General features: G+C 44.5%; 1 protein-coding gene across 1 annotated transcript in view; it reads right to left on the bottom strand.

The window, feature by feature from the left end:
• Positions 1-17500, bottom strand: part of ptprb (protein tyrosine phosphatase receptor type b) — a 55730-nt gene that overhangs the window by 19838 nt on the left and 18392 nt on the right. The window contains exons 10-23 of the mRNA XM_078273887.1: positions 16448-16593; positions 14132-14398; positions 12987-13045; positions 11896-12100; positions 10560-10657; positions 8629-8794; positions 8433-8551; positions 6987-7134; positions 5264-5533; positions 4735-4910; positions 3187-3310; positions 1811-1911; positions 916-1081; positions 120-401 (exon numbers count right to left, since the gene is read on the bottom strand). Coding sequence (XP_078130013.1) covers positions 120-401; positions 916-1081; positions 1811-1911; positions 3187-3310; positions 4735-4910; positions 5264-5533; positions 6987-7134; positions 8433-8551; positions 8629-8794; positions 10560-10657; positions 11896-12100; positions 12987-13045; positions 14132-14398; positions 16448-16593 — 2327 coding nt within the window. The remainder of the gene's footprint in view (positions 1-119; positions 402-915; positions 1082-1810; positions 1912-3186; positions 3311-4734; positions 4911-5263; positions 5534-6986; positions 7135-8432; positions 8552-8628; positions 8795-10559; positions 10658-11895; positions 12101-12986; positions 13046-14131; positions 14399-16447; positions 16594-17500) is intronic.

Here is a 17500-nt window from a genome sequence, read left to right as displayed (position 1 = left end):
AGACTGAGATGAGAATATGGATATCAACGTCTATCTGGAGACGGGAGTCAGGATGTAAGCTAAGACTGGAAGCAGGGGGGAAACTGCTAGCTATTCGTCCAAACAATAATACCACGTACTTGTCCTGATGTTCCTCTGGATTGGCTGGCTCCTGACCGTGGGCCTGTCCGGGGCTCCGCCCCCACTTATGGTCACCACGGTGAAGTTGTACAGTCGCCCTGGAAACATCCCGCCCAGGACGCGGCTGGTCAGGTGAGTCTGCGTGACTGACAGCCTGTCAGGCGGCGTCCACTGCAGGCCGAAGCTGTCGTAGTCGCCGGAGGCGGGACCGGACCACGACAGCTCTATCGTGTCATTGGTCGGGCCTTGTCTGACGGACAGGTGAGTGGCCGGCTCTGGAGCTGAAAGAGAGGAAAACAATATTAACTGTTCTGTAAAATAATCCAGCTCCTCTGGCTCCACCTACAGCCTGTAGTGTGATTTGCAAACATCTCCCTGTTCAGATGCACCAATCAGGGCCAGGGGGGGTTTCTAACTGCGTGTCAATCACTGCTCATGCACACGCATTCATTCTCCCTTGTGGGGGGAGGGGCTTAGGAGACCGTTTTGGGCTTTAGCAGAAAGGAGGGAGGGACTGAGAAGTTGTCGATGTTCAAATTTTTTGGCTAAGTCCTGGATCTTCGCAATCCTACCTACAGCACCTTTAAGGATAAAGTATTACACATGCTCAATAAATGAGTTATTGTTTGGGATTGTTGCAATAATGATAAACTACACATTTGAATAAAGCAAGCATATTTGTCCGCTCATTAAAAACGTGAAAAATATTCCTTTTAAAGTACATTAAGAACAGATAAAAAAACGGGTGATTAACTATTTGAATGGATTGAGAGCTCCAGTTTTTATTTGACGTACTGGTGCGTCCGAAGGCTGAGATGTTATTGGTCAGTTCCCCGCTGTGTGTGATGACCTCAGTGCGATACAGCCTACCAGGAATCAGCCCAGAGAACGTGTGACTCTTGTGCTCTGCCCCGAGCGTCTGGGCTCCCAGAGTGGCTCCAGAAACGTCGTACAATACCACCTTAAAACACACAAAGTGCACAAGATTTATACACTATTCTATCGGGTGTTTCTGGATTCATATTCCTGCTGCCTGTACGTGTATGCTGTTATTTTACTGCTGCAGATGTCAAAGTTTGTGCTCATTATGTACTGTTGGGTAGTTTAATCTACAGCAATGCATCATATTCTATAAGATCATCATATGTTTGTAGCATCGCTGTCCTGTGACAACCACGTATCTCTAAAAAGATTGAAAACGTTTCATGGTGTCAGAAAAACAGCCCTGTTTTCAGCTCTGTGACGACGCATTTTCCAGCTGATCTAAGACGCTTTTTGAAGACTTTATGTAGCGTAAGAAGGAGGAGAATTGTATCCACACTTACAGAAATACTTCATCCTTCAGTTTATCACAAACATTCAACATCAACACATCTGGAGATACGTGGTTTTCACTGGACAGGAAGGGGATGAAAAAGTGGGATCTGAAAAGTAACTATAAAGCTGTCAGACAAATGTAGTGGAGTAAAAAGTACAATATTTACCTCTGAGATGTAGAGGAGTACAAGTAGAAAGCAACGGAACATGGAAATACTCAAGTACAAGTACCTGGTATTACACAAACTAGGATATTTTCTTAACTCTGTAACAATTTGCTGCCTGTCTTTGGCAGGTGTCTCTTGAAAAGAAATGTTTATTTCACTGAGATTTCATCTGCTTAATTAAAATAAAATAAGTGAAATAAGTGAACCTGATAGCTGCTCCAGCTTCCGTCTCCGTGCTGCCAGCTGACCGTCAGTCTGTCCGTCCGTCCTGAACTCTGAACCTGGAGAGACGAAACTGAAGACGGGACTGCAGAGCAGAAAAGAAAGAAAAGACAAATAATAATAAAAACTTATTTATATAGCCCTTTTCATACAAGAGATGCAGCTCACAGTGCTTCAGAATAAAAACAATACAACAAATAGATGATAAAAAGACAACGTGTAGGAGCCACATATTGTATGTTGTTTATGGTCTCATTGATATTATTTATTGATTATTATATTGTGCACTGATATTGTAGGTGGTGGGCGTTTTCATCGCGGTTTGAGCCGAAGTGATAACATATTCCTTTGCTTCACCTGTTGGGTTTTTGGGGCTTTGACAGAGAGGGGGGGGGGCCTGGGAGTGAACACTTCCTGATGACCGCCGCACTAACGCACTTATTTCGACTCACAAAGTAACTTTACATTTGGTAACTGCAGTACTAGATGTAGTACTCCGTGTTTAGTCACTCGCGGCAGCACTTTGTTGGACTGATTACAGACGCAACAGATTATATATATAACAGAATTATGAAGATGACGCACAAGATGGTAAAAAAACAAGAGGAAAAGTTGATGCAGAAGAAAACAAGACCGACAGGAATTGAAAAGTAGACAAAGTGGGAAAAAAATGAATGATAACAGATGAACAAAGAGGATAAAGAAAACAATAAAAGATGGAGAAAAGGTGTAAAGGTGGAACAAAGTAACAAGGAAATACAGGATTCAAAGGTCATGTAACCATCAGTACATGTTAGGGGTGTGACAATTCAAAACAAAAAGGGACCAGAAAGCCACAATAAGAGCCACGAGATGGCAGAAGGGTACTTTGCTACAACAGTTTGAGTTTCTCAGAGTTTACGAGGTGTAACTGAATGCACCATCTGTCAACAAGGTGCACATGAATGCACCATGGAGTCCCGTCGGGGAAGGCAAAATGTAGCCACACCGGTGACTTTAGGGAAACAGGAGGATTTTCCAGTTCTGTTGTTTCTCCGTCATCTCTAACTCCGGCATTCTGGCTACTGCTAAGCTAACGTTACCCTGTGTCTTTAGCTGCATGCTACCAGCCGCTGAGCTATGCTGTGTCTGTTGCTGTTTTATTCTTCAGACGTGTGCAAGTAGGCGGGGGTGGAGAGAGAAAAAAATACTGGGGGAATCCAGCCAATACTGCTTTAGATTTAGGTCATATACGAAAGCTCATTTAGATCAAGTTTCAGCTTTAAAGAAATCTAAATCGTAATACCCCTAATACTTTATATATCAAACATACTACTAATAATAATAATACTCATGACATGATACTAATGTGTGTACTGACCGGTTCTGGCGAGCACCGAGGAGTCGCTGCTCATGCCTCTGCTCCAGCTCACCACCTGCAGTCGGTACAGACTTCCTGCTCGCAGGCCGGAGAACACACAGCTGTCTGCAGCTGGACCCACTTTCTGCACATACACAGAACATCATGTATATTATATATACTGAACAAAATTATAAACGCAACACTTGTGTTTTTGCCCCCATTTTTCATGAGCTGAACTCAAAGATCTAAGACTTTTTCTATGTACACAAAAGGCTTATTTCTCTCAAATATTGTTCACTAATCTGTCTAAATCTGTTAGTGAGCACTTCTCCTTTGCCGAGAAAATCCATCCACCTCACAGGTGTGGCATATCAAGATGCTGATTAGACAGCAGGATTATTGCACAAAAACACACACAAAACCGCCAAAACGAACCAATCTGGCAACAGTTCTGCAACCGGCCGATTCAAACAGACATACGGTCCTGTCTTGCACCCGGCGCAGCACGAAGCCCGACGCAAGTGTCTTTGCTAGTTTAAGCCCGTCCAGCACCCGCGTCGTTTAAATAGCAAATGCACCCGCGCCCATCTGTGCGTCCATGGGCGTGCTGGTCTTACAGGGAGGTGTGTTCAGGTGCATTCTGGGCGTGCAGGTCTTACAGGGAGGTGTGTTCAGGTGCATTCTGGGCGTGCTGGTCTTACAGGGAGGTGTGTTCAGGTGCATTCTGGGCGTGCTGGTCTTACAGGGAGGTGTGTTCAGGTGCATTCTGGGCGTATTGCTATCTTGAGGCAGTGGGAAGTGATGGCACCATTGACCAACAAAAACCTGGTCTAAAGTCAATAACGCAGCATTTCATTGTTATTTTAACAGAGCATTAGTAAAATGCTCCTAGGCTCGTGCACAGCACGTGCACACTATGCTTGTTACACACACAGGGACACACAGCAGAACACACACACACACACACACACACACACACACACACACACATGCAAATAAAAATATTACGGTGTGAAATATTATTATGATATGATCTGCTTGCGCGCTTTCCCTTCACACACGAGTAGATCAGTTTCTTTTCTCCTTCCTGCTCAGCAAATCCTCCATCATAACAGCAATGCTCCAAGGTCCAAACGCGCCTGGCTTTTAAAGGGAATGGGAGATGATCTCTGATTGGTTGATTGCATGTTACGCCCAAAACACACCTCTGATTAATGAAGACACTAAGTACAACCCTTTTGAACCATGCGCCCGGCGCACGGACCCTTTTTTCCGCCGTTAAACTAGCAAAAGTGGATTCGTACACGCCCTAAACACACCTGCACCAGGCACTTCACGCCGTGCGCTTAGATCGTTAAAATAGGGCCCGTAGTGTTACGTTTAAGGCTTCAAAGCGGCCACAAGCCAACGGGTGACTTCACTGATGATAATAATAATGTATACTTTATTAATCCCACTAGGGGATTAATCCAACTACGCCCATTATTTTAATGTCTATGGGCTTGATATGAAACTATGTCAAATGTTTAAGTGTACATTTTCTCCTCTATATTTGAGGCGTCCCACCTGGTGATGCTCTTTCCTGCCTGCTGCAGCGTCCTGCCTGTGATTGGCTGTTGCCTCGGTGACGCTGTAGAGCGACAGGTCATAGATGTCGACGTAGCCGTCCGAGGGACGCCAGGAGAAGGAGAGAGAGGCGGAGTTGGCCGAAGTGACGGTTAGATTACTGACTGCAGCCGGACCTGAAACACAGACAGAGAGGACGCAGCTCAGAGCTCAGGAGACAGAAGAGAACGTGTTAACTGTTCAATAACTCATCAATAATCAAGGCTTAGAAACTCATCACTTGTGCTTAAAGACCTCATATTATGCTCATCTTCAGGTTCATAATTGTATTTATATGTTGTACCAGAATAGGTTTACATGGTTTAATTTTCAAAAAACACCATATTGTTGTTGTACTGCTCATTGCTGCAGCTCCTCTTTTCACCCTGTGTTCAGGTCTCTGTTTTAGCTACAGAGTGAGACCTCTCACTTCTATCTATCTTCAAGTACCCGACTAAAGTGCGTGCTGTATTGTAACGTAGGGACTTACGAGTTTGTCCCTCTGCTGTGGCGTCCAGCGACGGGACGCCACCGCTGAGTGTCGCCACCTTCACTCTGTACCACCTCCCCGACGTCAGACCCTCCAGACGCTCGCTCCGACTCTCCACAGGGACCGACCGATTGGCCAGAACGACGCCGGCCTCGTCCAATAACTGCAGGCTGTAGCCGTCGTACACGCCCACCGGCCTCTCCCAGCTGACGGTCAGACTGTGCGTGGTGTGGTCGTTATCAGCCTGCAGCGCCGTGACTCTGGCCGGAGCTGCGACACAATAATCATCCATATTTAACGCAATTCTTTCCCCCAACCTTTAATTAGATTAGACTTTATTGATCCCCAATTGGGAAAATGTCAGTGCTACAGCAGCAAAATATCTAATATATATATATATATATATATATATATATATAAAACACAGCACACAGACAGAATATACAAGACATAATAAATAGGATAGAATAGAATACAAGAACAACTATTGAAAAAATAAAATAATAAATACAAAGGAAAGAATGTACAAACGTATACAAGTTGGGAATACAAATGTAGTTGTACATTTTAGTTGCACTTGCATTATTATGATGAATATGAGTCTTATCTAATTCAATTCAATTTCATTTATAGTGTCAAATCATAACAGGAGTTATCTCAGGACACTTCACAGATAGAGTAGTTCTAGACCACACTCTATAATTTACAAAAACCCAACAATTTCCCACGAGCAAGCATTTGGTGCAACAGTGGCGAGGAAAAACGTCCTGAAACCTCGGTCAGACCCGGGCTCTTGGTGGGCGGCCATCTGCCGCTGCCGGTTGGGACACAGAGACACTGATACAGATATACAGAAATATGATTCATAATAATTATAGCTGGCATGATGCACCATGGCATCTATACACTCAAAAATGGAGGTACGAGACAGGAACATTTCTGTACTTACAGGTACACTTTTTAAATAATGTTCCCTTAAAGGTCCCATGGCATGAAAATGTCACTTCATGAGGTTTTTTTTAACATTAATATACCTTCCCCCAGCCTGCCTATGGCCCCCCAGTGGCTAGAAATGGTGATAGGTGTAAACTGAGCCCTGGGTATCCTGCTCTGCCTTTGAGAAAATGAAAGCTCAGATGGGCCGATCTGGAATTTTCTCTGTTTCCAGATCGTGTGGGACTGGCTCTAGTGGCTGTAATTCTGCACTAAGGCTGAATTTCGGGAAAGAGACTCTAGATGCAGTATTAGGGGACCACTAAGGCCTATATAAAAGAGACTTCAGATACAGTATTAGGGGACTACTAAGGCCTATATAAAAGAGACTTCAGATACAGTATTAGGGGACCACTAAGGTCTATATAAAAGAGACTTCAGATACAGTATTAGGGGACCACTAAGGTCTATATAAAAGAGACTTCAGATACAGTATTAGGGGACTACTAAGGTCTATATAAAAGAGACTTCAGATACAGTATTAGGGGACCACTAAGGTCTATATAAAAGCATCCAAAAAGCAGCATGTCATAGGACCTTTAAGAATACAGTAGTGTACCTTTTCACTAATTTGAGGGAACAAAATGAAAGAGAAGGGTACACAATTGTCTTTCAAAAGGGAAACCTCTCATGTGCGAAGCATTAGGTACACAATGGTACTTGTATGTTTGAGTGTGTAGTAACAACAGGTTACTATATTCAAAATGAATCGAAACGATTGGTGTCGTACCGGTTCTGCCGGTGGCTGTGTTGCGATTGGTCAGCTTCCCACTCAGTGATTGGACGCTGATGGTGTAGGCGAGGCCTGGGGTCAGATCCTGGAAGTCCAGGGAGGAGACGTGTTTCGGGACGGGGCGAGTCTCGACGACGACACCTTCCTGCAGACAGGAAGTGACAACAGAATACTCATGAAGCTCCATCATTTATATACTCATCCTTTAGCTCTTTATTTACAGACTGCATCATGTTTCTTATTGTTCATATGGTTACTTTTAACCTCCTGTTGTCCTCGGGGTCACATTTGACCCATTTTCTAAAAAACATTTTTTCAACCAAAATTGTCTAAAAAAAATAACGTGGATGGTTCCCTTCAACGCTCTGCACACGTAAAATAAATGATCAGTTCACTACTTTCACTGAATTTGGGTGTTTTTGTCAATTTAATAGCGTTTGAAGAAAATAATTGCTAAAAAAAAAACGTTGAAAAAAGTCACAAAAACAACCAAAAAAATATCAAAAACGTCGGGAAAAGTGACAGAAATGTTGAAAAAACAAAAAGTGACAAAGTCATCTGGGAAAGCGATAAAAGTGAATACGAAAAAGTTGAAGAAAAAACTTTTGTTGTACAGCAGTTGAGTACTTTAGTTTTAGGTTAAAGCAGATACACTTTAAAGTGCTCATATTCTGCTTTTTGGCTTCTTCCCCTTTCCTTTATTGTGTTATATATCTTTTTTGTGCATGTTATAGGTTTACAAAGTGAAAAAGCCCAAAGTCCCCCCCAGAGGGACTTACCATCTCCAACAGAAAACACTGTTCACAAACTGCTCCAAACAGCTCTATTGTAGTCCAGCCTTTACTTCAGAGACAAACGTGGTCACTTTGGAACACACGTTATAATGCTCGCCTAGCTGCTAGCATGGCACACCCTCATACTCTGCTTCTGACTGGCTAGTAGTCCTTACCTAGGTACTGTCAGGGCACACCCTCATGCTCTGCTTCTGACTGGCTAGTAGTCCTTACCTAGCTACTGTCAGGACATGCCCTCATACTCTGCTTCTGACTGGCTAGTAGTCCTTACCTAGGTACTGTCAGGGCACGCCCTCATACTCTGCTTCTGACTGGCTAGTAGTCCTTACCTAGGTACTGTCAGGGCACGCCCTCATACTCTGCTTCTGACTGGCTAGTAGTCCTTACCTAGCTACTGCACATGTGCGACTCCCATTGCAATTTAACAAGTAGAACTATTCAGAGGTTGTTGGGCCCGTCCAGTTGAACTCCACATACTGTTGTGTTGATGGAGTTTATTGTCAAAACGTTTGCGGTGAGTCGGTGTAATATTTCATTCTATACTTTGGGTTTTGGTTTCCCTATGAAGAATTTGGTGTATAATTCTTCTTTCTTTGTTAATGATTTCTATTCTCTCAGTGTGAGCCTGCACATGTGCAGTTGGACTCACCATGGTGGACAGGGAGACGACGTACATGTCCAAGTCTCCGCCTCCCGGTGTCCAGGAGACCAGCAGCCCGCCGACAGAGGAGCGTGGAGACAGACGGAGGTTCCCGACGGTGCTGGGAACTGCAGGGGAGAGTCTGAGTTCAGCAAAACTGGACTTGATGTTGACGTTTGAATTGAAGCCGTCTTGATCGTCTCACCTGTCCGTCCCTCGATGTGCTGCGCTCTCTGGTACGGCCCGCTGAACGTCGACACCACGATCTTATAAAGCCGCCCGGCAGTCAGAAAGGTCAGCCGGTGATGTCGCTCCTCGCTGGCCAGCGTCACCGGAGGGAAAACGCGAGTGTCGTTGAAAAGCAGAGTCACCTGGAGACGAGCAAAGTAAAGAGACTAAAAACTCAGCAGCAGTAGGGCTGGGCGATAGGGAGAAAATCAGATATCACGATATTCTTGACCAAATACCTCGATATCGATATTGCAGCGATATTCTAGGGCTGACTATTGGTGCTTTAAGAAAATATCTTCACACTTAGATTTTAGATAAATAATCATCAGTAATGTGGACATAATGTCTAAGTGGTGAAAAGGCAAATAATAGAACAGCTGGAACAGTCTGGTAAGTTCAGAAAATAACATCACTTTACTGTAACGCAGCCTTTAAAACCAGGAAAAGACGACACTTATGTCATGTCACGATATTACGATATCCAAAATCATAGACAATATCTAGTCTCATATCACGATATCAATATAATATTGATATGTTGCCCAGCTCTAGGCAGCAGAGATCGTCACAGCCGACATCGTTAGTGCCGATATAGTCTCGCATTGCCAGACCTTCCTCCACAGCGCTGCGGAGGAAGGTCTGGCTAGTACACACAGCATTCCTGGATGGGAGAAAAACGTGCTCTGGTTTATTGGCATTTCTTTAAACCAATCACAATCATCTTGGGCGGGGCTAAGCTCCAGACGGAGCCACGGTGCCTCTGCTAAATAGTCTCAGGAAGGAAGTTGTTCTGGTGGAACATGTGGACGTTCAAAAGTAGTTTTAGTCGTGCAACAGGAAACTGAGATTGGACAGATAGTCTAGCTAGCTGTCTGGATTTACCCTGCAGAGATCTGAGGAGCAGTTAACCATAGTCCTCACAAATCCAGCGTTTAGAACGCCAACACAGAGAAAGAGGAAGGGGACGGACATCCGGCCGAAAATGAGGGACATCCGCCGGAATTTCTGGCGGCACCGCAGCAATCCCGGAAGTGGAACATCGTGGATATAGACTAGTGCGGTTATGTTCTGGATCAACAGGAGCACATTTCCAGGATAAATGCCTGAAAGCTCAACCCTTCCTCTCTCTGTGTGTCGCCGTTCTCAAACTCCGATCTAGCGAGCTGCACGCTGAAAAGTTTTGAAGAACATTTGGATGGTGCAACAAGGCAGGCCTGCTCGGTTCTTTCAGGGAATGACTGTAAAGATGTACAAAGAATATGTTTAAGAATAAGCAGGTAACGCTAGCCTACTGTTAGCTAGCAGCTGGATTAAACACGGTTAAAATGCTGACATCTAAACGGTGTAAAGTGTGACTGTATTTCACTGTAGAGGATTCCAACAGCGGGACGTTAAGCAGTGTGCTGCTGTCATTGTCGGAAAAACAAAACAGACATTCACAGACAGTTCACTTGAAACTAGTAAGCCTCATGGTGCATTCAAAGTTATTGTAAAATAGCCTATTTTTTAAGTATCGGTTCAGGCATCGTTTTAGCACTGGTATTGGAAAAAACCCAAACGATACCCAACCCTATTCCCAAGACTATTTTGCAGAGCCACCATCGCTGCGTCTGGAGCTTAGCGCCGCCCAAGACGATTGTGATTGGTTTAAAGAACTGCAAACAACCCAGAGAGCTTTTCTCCTATCCCAGAACACATCGGTGGAGTAGGGAGACTAGGAGGACAGAAATGTTTCTCATTAGATTAAAGGAAAGGTCTTCAACATCCAAAGAGTTCATCAGTAAACGCGTGTAACATGACGCTCCTACATACAGCATAATAGCTAAAGCAGAAATGAGTCAGATGGACACACAGAATAGTTCGCGATGCAATAAATGTCCCATAAGTCTTGAGAGTAACACACACCTCATAGTGGTCCACGTCTCCAGGGGCGGGGCTCCAGCTGACGGTCAGATCACCTGTTCCTGCGTTGTCCAGCGACAGATTTCCAACAGCTGCCGGAACTGCAGGACAAACAAAACTTGAACTCAACATAATCAATAAGATATATATTTAAATAGATCATAGATGTAGCAGCAGTGACGTCAGCCGTTGGTTTGTGGACTGACGTTTTGAAGCCTTGCGTTCGCCGTCCTTTTTTTTTTTAAACCAGACGTGACAATTTGTGACGAGAGTGCGGAGCTGGGGAGGATGACGCAAGCCAAGCCAGTGTTGTTTATGGTTGCAATGGCGCCGCACTAAGCTAAACGCTAAAGAGGGAGAGTTGTTGATTTTCAACCCTTCTAACGAGTCATCAGGCCGAGATTTACTAGCAGGTAAACCTCTGGTTACTGGAGACGCAGACGTTCATCTGCATGTACGACAGAACAGAAAACCTGCAAACTTTCCCTCAAGTTACCAGCTAACGCTAGCTAGCCTTTGCTGGCAAGGTGCTACTGAATGTTGAACACATAGGCGTAATTTACACCCCCAGTGATCAAAACTGGCCAGTGCAACCAACCCCAAAAACCTATTATAATTCCCTTTACACAAATAAAGTCTTTTGCACCATAACTTGATGCAGAAAAGGTTATAAATTGTTGCAGAAAAATTCACCAGAATGCAGAAAAAATGAAGTGTTTGACATTCAAAATTTCTATTTTGCTCAAAAGTGGAGATCTCAACCCCCCCCAATGTTGAGCCCAGATTCACGCCCTTGGTTGGACAAGACGTTTTTAGGTGACCAAATGTCCCAGTTAACTTTGCTGAAGTGAAAACACCCAGTGAGAGGGTCAAAGTTTAAGATGAAAACACGGACAAGAGCCAAAAACAAGCTGAGGTCTATTTTACTGTCCCCAGTGTTAGCATGGTTAGCATCGCTAAGCCTCTGTCCTGACTGACAGGTCCTAAAGCATCCCCTGCTTTATCGTCTGTTTTAAAATAAATGGGAGCATCATTTACCAAATGAACATCATGCTGTGTTGAAGAAGACTTGAAACTAGCGATTGAGACCATAAACCCCTTATGAAAATGTTTACTGAGGTAACAAATCAAGTGAGAAGTAGGCTCATTTTCTCAGAGACTTCTATAAAAACAGACTTCTTTTTGGAGCCGGTGGAGTCGCCCCCTGCTGGAAGTTACAGAGAATGCGGCTTAAAGGAGCTCCAGCGTTGCCTTCACTTTCCAGACCTGGAAGCTTGGTCCATTATTTTTTGTAGTCTATGAAATAAACATATTTGTTCTCCTTGGTTTTTCGACTCACAGGTGCGTCCGTCAGTGGAGACGCTGCTGACGTAGTCCCCGCTCCAGGTTTCCACTGTGACGGTGTAGAGTCTCCCCGGCGACAGAGACGAGAAGACGCACTCGTTGTGTGCGGCGGAGACGCTCTTGTTCTGCAGCACGCTGTTGTTGTAACGGATCAGAACAACGTAGCGGTCCAGATCTCCAGTTGCGTGACGCCAGTACACCTGAACACACAACAGGAGAAATCTACTCATGATTCTACATAAAATACAGATTTAACAAATATAAATACTACTACAGCTTTTAAAGGACATTATGGAGACCAGGGTGTAGCGCGCTGGGTTTACGTTTTTACAGATATATCTGGCAACCCGGCCTGGCTGACAAACTGGGCAGATGATACCAACAAACACCAAAACACAAACAGAAAATCCGTCACGGAACCGAAATTTCAAAAGGAGAAAATACTGGCATTAGCATTGTTGTCAGAAAAGATAGTATTTCAACTTAGCATGTTTCCTTAATATTTGATGACGCATTGGGGTCATCACTAAGGCCTATATAAAAGAGACTTCAGATACAGTATTAGGGGACCACTAAGGTCTATATAAAAGAGACTTCAGATACAGTATTAGGGGACCACTAAGGTCTATATAAAAGAGACTTCAGATACAGTATTAGGGGACCACTAAGGTCTATATAAAAGAGACTTCAGATACAGTATTAGGGGACCACTAAGGCCTATATAAAAGAGACTTCAGATACAGTATTAGGGGACCACTAAGGTCTATATAAAAGAGACTTCAGATACAGTATTAGGGGACCACTAAGGCCTATATAAAAGAGACTTCAGATACAGTATTAGGGGACCACTAAGGTCTATATAAAAGAGACTTCAGATACAGTATTAGGGGACCACTAAGGTCTATATAAAAGAGACTTCAGATACAGTATTAGGGGACCACTAAGGTCTATATAAAAGCATCCCAAAAGCAGCATGTCATAGGACCTTTAATGTCCGTAATCAGCTGGGGATGTTTCATGCTGATATCTGTTAGTTCAAATGTTTTCCCTGTTAACCTGCAGTGTCTTCAGCCATGACAAACTCACTTTGAGGAAGTCGTCTCTCGCCGAGTGGACAGCTGTCGGGTCTTGCACAGTGGCCGGCTCTGCGAGACAAATATCAGAAACAAACATGTTTTAAATCATCACTCTGCACTTAGTGTATATGTATTATTTATGTGACTTCAGGTTTAAGAAATGTAGCATTTTTTCCCTTTATTAGATAGTGATAGTGGACAGACAGGAGAGAGGTGGGAGAGTGTTGGGGAGAGAGATGGGGGATGACACGCAGCAAAGGGCCACAGGTCGGACTCGAACCCAGGCCGCTGCAAAGGACGGTTATCTTTTAGCACTGACTTAATGTACAGCTTTATGGAATCTGTCTTATAGCTTTTTTTAAAGTCTCAATTTCGCAATTTTGTCCATGATTCTGTTATCACAGAAACTATTTGGCTCTACATTAACACTGCCATCAGTCTCTGAATGACCAGAAGCAGAGCATGAGGGCGTGTCCTGACAGTAGCTAGGTAAGGACTACTAGCCAGTCAGAAGCAGAGTATGAGGGCGTGTCCTGACAGTAGCTAGGTAAGGACTACTAGCCAGTCAGAAGCAGAGTATGAGGGCGTGCCCTGACAGTACCTAGGTAAGGACTACTAGCCAGTCAGAAGCAGAGTATGAGGACGTGTCCTGACAGTAGCTAGGTAAGGACTACTAGCCAGTCAGAAGCAGAGCATGAGGGCGTGCCCTGACAGTACCTAGGTAAGGACTACTAGCCAGTCAGAAGCAGAGTATGAGGGCGTGCTATGCTAGCAGCTAGGCGAGCATTATAACGTGTGTTCCAAAGTGACCACGTTTGTCTCTGAAGTAAAGGCTGGACTACAATAGAGCTGTTTGGAGCAGTTTGTGAACAGTGTTTTCTGTTGGAGATGGTAAGTCCCTCTGGGGGGGACTTTGGGCTTTTTCACTTTGTAAACCTATAACATGCACAAAAAAGATATATAACACAATAAAGGAAAGGGGGAAAGCCAAAAAGCAGAATATGAGCACTTTAAAAACATTTTCTTGAGGAAGGACGTCTAAACCCCTCGCTAGATACGCACACCTAAGTCTTCCACAAAGCCAGGGAAAACACTGACATGCCATTGAGCCTAACAGCCTAACAACTTCTCTGGAGTACACCCTGACATCCTTACGTGTCCGTGCTTGAACGGCGGTGGCGTTCTCCAGGCTGCCGCTCCTTGTCACTATGATGACCGAGTACAGGCGGCCGGCGACCAGCGAGCTGAAGGAGCACTCGGACGGCGAGGAGCGGGACACGGCCAGCGTGTGGACGTTCCGACTCCCGTCCTGAAGGCGGACCAGGTAGCTGTCCACCACACCCACCGCCGGGCGCCACGACACCTGCAGAGCGTCCGACCGCCCGCCGTTAGTGACGGTGACCTCGGAGACCGACGCCGGGGCTGAAGGGAAAACAGGACAGAGGAAAAAAAAAAAATGAAATGGTAAGTCAAACATCGTGATGTTTCCAAAGATGTTCAACGTTAGTTTATCCAGCAGAGGGTGATGTTAGCTCAGTTTGTGTATTTAATTATCACCTGTGGGTGTTTATGTTTCTAAATGTTGAAATCATCAATAAAAACTAAAGTGGAAAAAAACAGACATGTTAATAACTTAGAGATGTTCCCAGTTAGCTGGTTCCCTGTTGCTTCCAGTCGCTTTATGCTAAGCTAAGCTAACCACGTCCTGACGTGAGACTGATGTCCATCTGATAAACTGAGTGTTTCCCAAAATGTTCATCTAACCAGTGTGTCTTCAGTTCTATGTATCGACTAATTGGAGGTCATCGGAGGGGGGCTGGGGGCGGGGCTTGTTTTTGTTTTCGTAAACCTGAATGCCGATTGGTTGAAAGGGACACACACACGCACGCACACACACACACACACACACACACACACACATACATGCGCGCGCGCGCACACACACACACACACACACACATACATGCGCGCGCGCACACACACACACACACACACACACACACACACACACACACACAGAGTGCTAAAAATAACTGGGACATTTTGTGGGACCACAATAGGCGCTTTGAGCAGGAATGTCTATGTGTGTGTGTGTGTGTGTGTGTGTGTGTGTGTGTGTGTGTGTGTGTGTGTGTGTGTGTGTGTGCAGGAAGCCTTTGAGCAGAGCACTGGGAGTGTCTCTGTGTGTGTGGAACATTTCCAAAACTCCTTTTTGGTATTTCAGCTATTGTTCTAAAAACTCTCTGATGTTATCGCATAATGAACTTTTAATCACTCTCTCACACACACACACACACAAACACACACAAACAAACGTTAACCTGTGGACCTTTAAATGTTTGTTAAAGGTTCAGATAGTACTGAATTTGGCTCTGTTTGTCTGTTGAATCGTAACGTAAACAAGACAGTAGAAGTAACTACAGCCTTGTAACTGAAAAACAGTCAAAATCTCACGTACCCCCTACAGTCCTCCAAAATACCCCTAGGGGGACACGTACCCCTATTTGAGAACCACTGCTTTAAACCAATCACAATCGTCTTGGGCGGCGCTAAGCTCCGGACGGAGCCACGGTGCCTCTGCTAAATAGTCTCAGGAAGGAGCTTGTTTTGGTGGAACATGTGGACGTTCAAAAGTAGTTTTAGTCGTGCAACAGAAAACTCAGATTGGACAGATAGTCTAGCTAGCTGTCTGGATTTACCCTGCAGAGATCTGAGGAGCAGTTAACCATAGTCCTCACAAATCCACCGGAGGTTAGAAGGCCAACACAGAGACAGAGGAAGGGGACGGACATCCATCCACCGGAGCTTTCCCGGAAGCGGAACGTCATGGATATAAACAAACTGTCGGGTAGATATGGACACTGGTAGCAAACTATTATTATTATTATAATAACCAAAGATCCTCTAAAATCTAGCACATTTCAAGCAGCGGCAATGGTCTGAAACAGTCCACACTTCCTGTCTCCTAAAGGGGCGTGGCCTCGTTTTTATTTTATTTTTTTGGGCATTTTAGGCCTTTATTTGGATAGGACAGCTTAGACTTGAAAGGGGAGAGAGAAGAGGAATGACATCCAGAAAAGGGCCGCAGGTCGGAGTCAAACCCGCGGCCGCTGCGTCGAGGAGTTAACCTCCGTATATGGGCGCCCGCTCTACCAGGTGAGCTAACCAGGCGCCCGGGCGTGGCCTCGTTTGAAAGTGTAGTGAACCTTGTGTGGATAGATGAATGAAAAATTTATATTTTCTTCTGTTAACATTTGATAGTTACACATCTAAAAGACATATTTAGCATCACGGAGTCGGACATCTGGCCGAAAAGAATGACATCAGGCGGAATCCCGGGAGTTGAACGTCGTGGACATGGACTACATGAACTATAACGCTAGAGAGATTACGCTAGATTAGAGATAATAATTACAATATCAGTAATAATAGCGGCAGTTTGAATCTGAACTGTAACTTGGAGTAACTCACCGGTGCGTGCCTCCAGACTGGTGCTTGCAGAGTGCAGCCTCCCGCTGACGGCGGCGGCCTGCAGCCGGTAGAGGGCGCCGGGAGTCAAACCAGCGACCAGCAGAGAGGAAGAACTGACCGGCACGCTGTAGTTCTGAACCACGACACTGAACACGCACAACATTCATTTTAAAACACATCATGTAGAGACAGACAGACAGACAGACATCAAAATCAGAGTCGATGTATTCTGGTTCAACTTTTTAAACATTTGACCCAGTTTAAGCTGTTTATGAGCAGTTTTACCAAAAGACTGATTTCCTTTCTAAACCCACTCACATGGTTTTATTTAAAGGGTAAGTTTGGTATTTTTCAACCAATTGTGTCATGTTTTTGTGTCTAAGTGACCGATGGGAACAACAATCTTTAAAATTGGTCCAGTATACGTTAACGGGCAACTGCTCACCTTCATTTTCCGTCCACTAAAAGTTCTGTTGTTGCCGCTGACAGACTCAGATTATTATTCTAAGTGTCTGACAACATTATGAAAGGATCCCTACAGAGTTAAAGAGTAAGATCATTTTAGTTTAACATGAAACAGCCCCGAAATCCCCATCACCAAACCCACCAGACTCCATGTAAATAATCAGTGATTTTATCATCGTTAAACACACTTCATTCAAAGTGGACAGAAACTAAAAAAAACTACCAAAAGCCGTCTTGGTTCATCTTTCCACTGTTCCAACAATCACCACTCTGGTTTGGTTGAAATAAACCCTTAATTCACCCATTTACATGTGGAGATATGCTGGCTCTATACATGCTAAAAGTCCTGATTATTTACATGGAGTCTGGTGGAGATATGCTGGCTCTATACGCGCTAAAAGTCCTGATTATTTACATGGAGTCTGGTGGAGATATGCTGGCTCTATACGCGCTAAAAGTCCTGATTATTTACATGGAGTCTGGTGGAGATATGCTGGCTCTATACGCGCTAAAAGTCCTGATTATTTACATGGAGTCTGGTGGAGTTTGGTGATGGTGATTTCGGGGCTGTTTCATGTTAAACTAAAA

Source organism: Sander vitreus, chromosome 17, assembly GCF_031162955.1.
Source record: "Sander vitreus isolate 19-12246 chromosome 17, sanVit1, whole genome shotgun sequence".
Lineage (NCBI taxonomy): Eukaryota > Metazoa > Chordata > Actinopteri > Perciformes > Percidae > Sander > Sander vitreus.
This window is presented reverse-complemented; position numbering and strand designations above follow the sequence as displayed.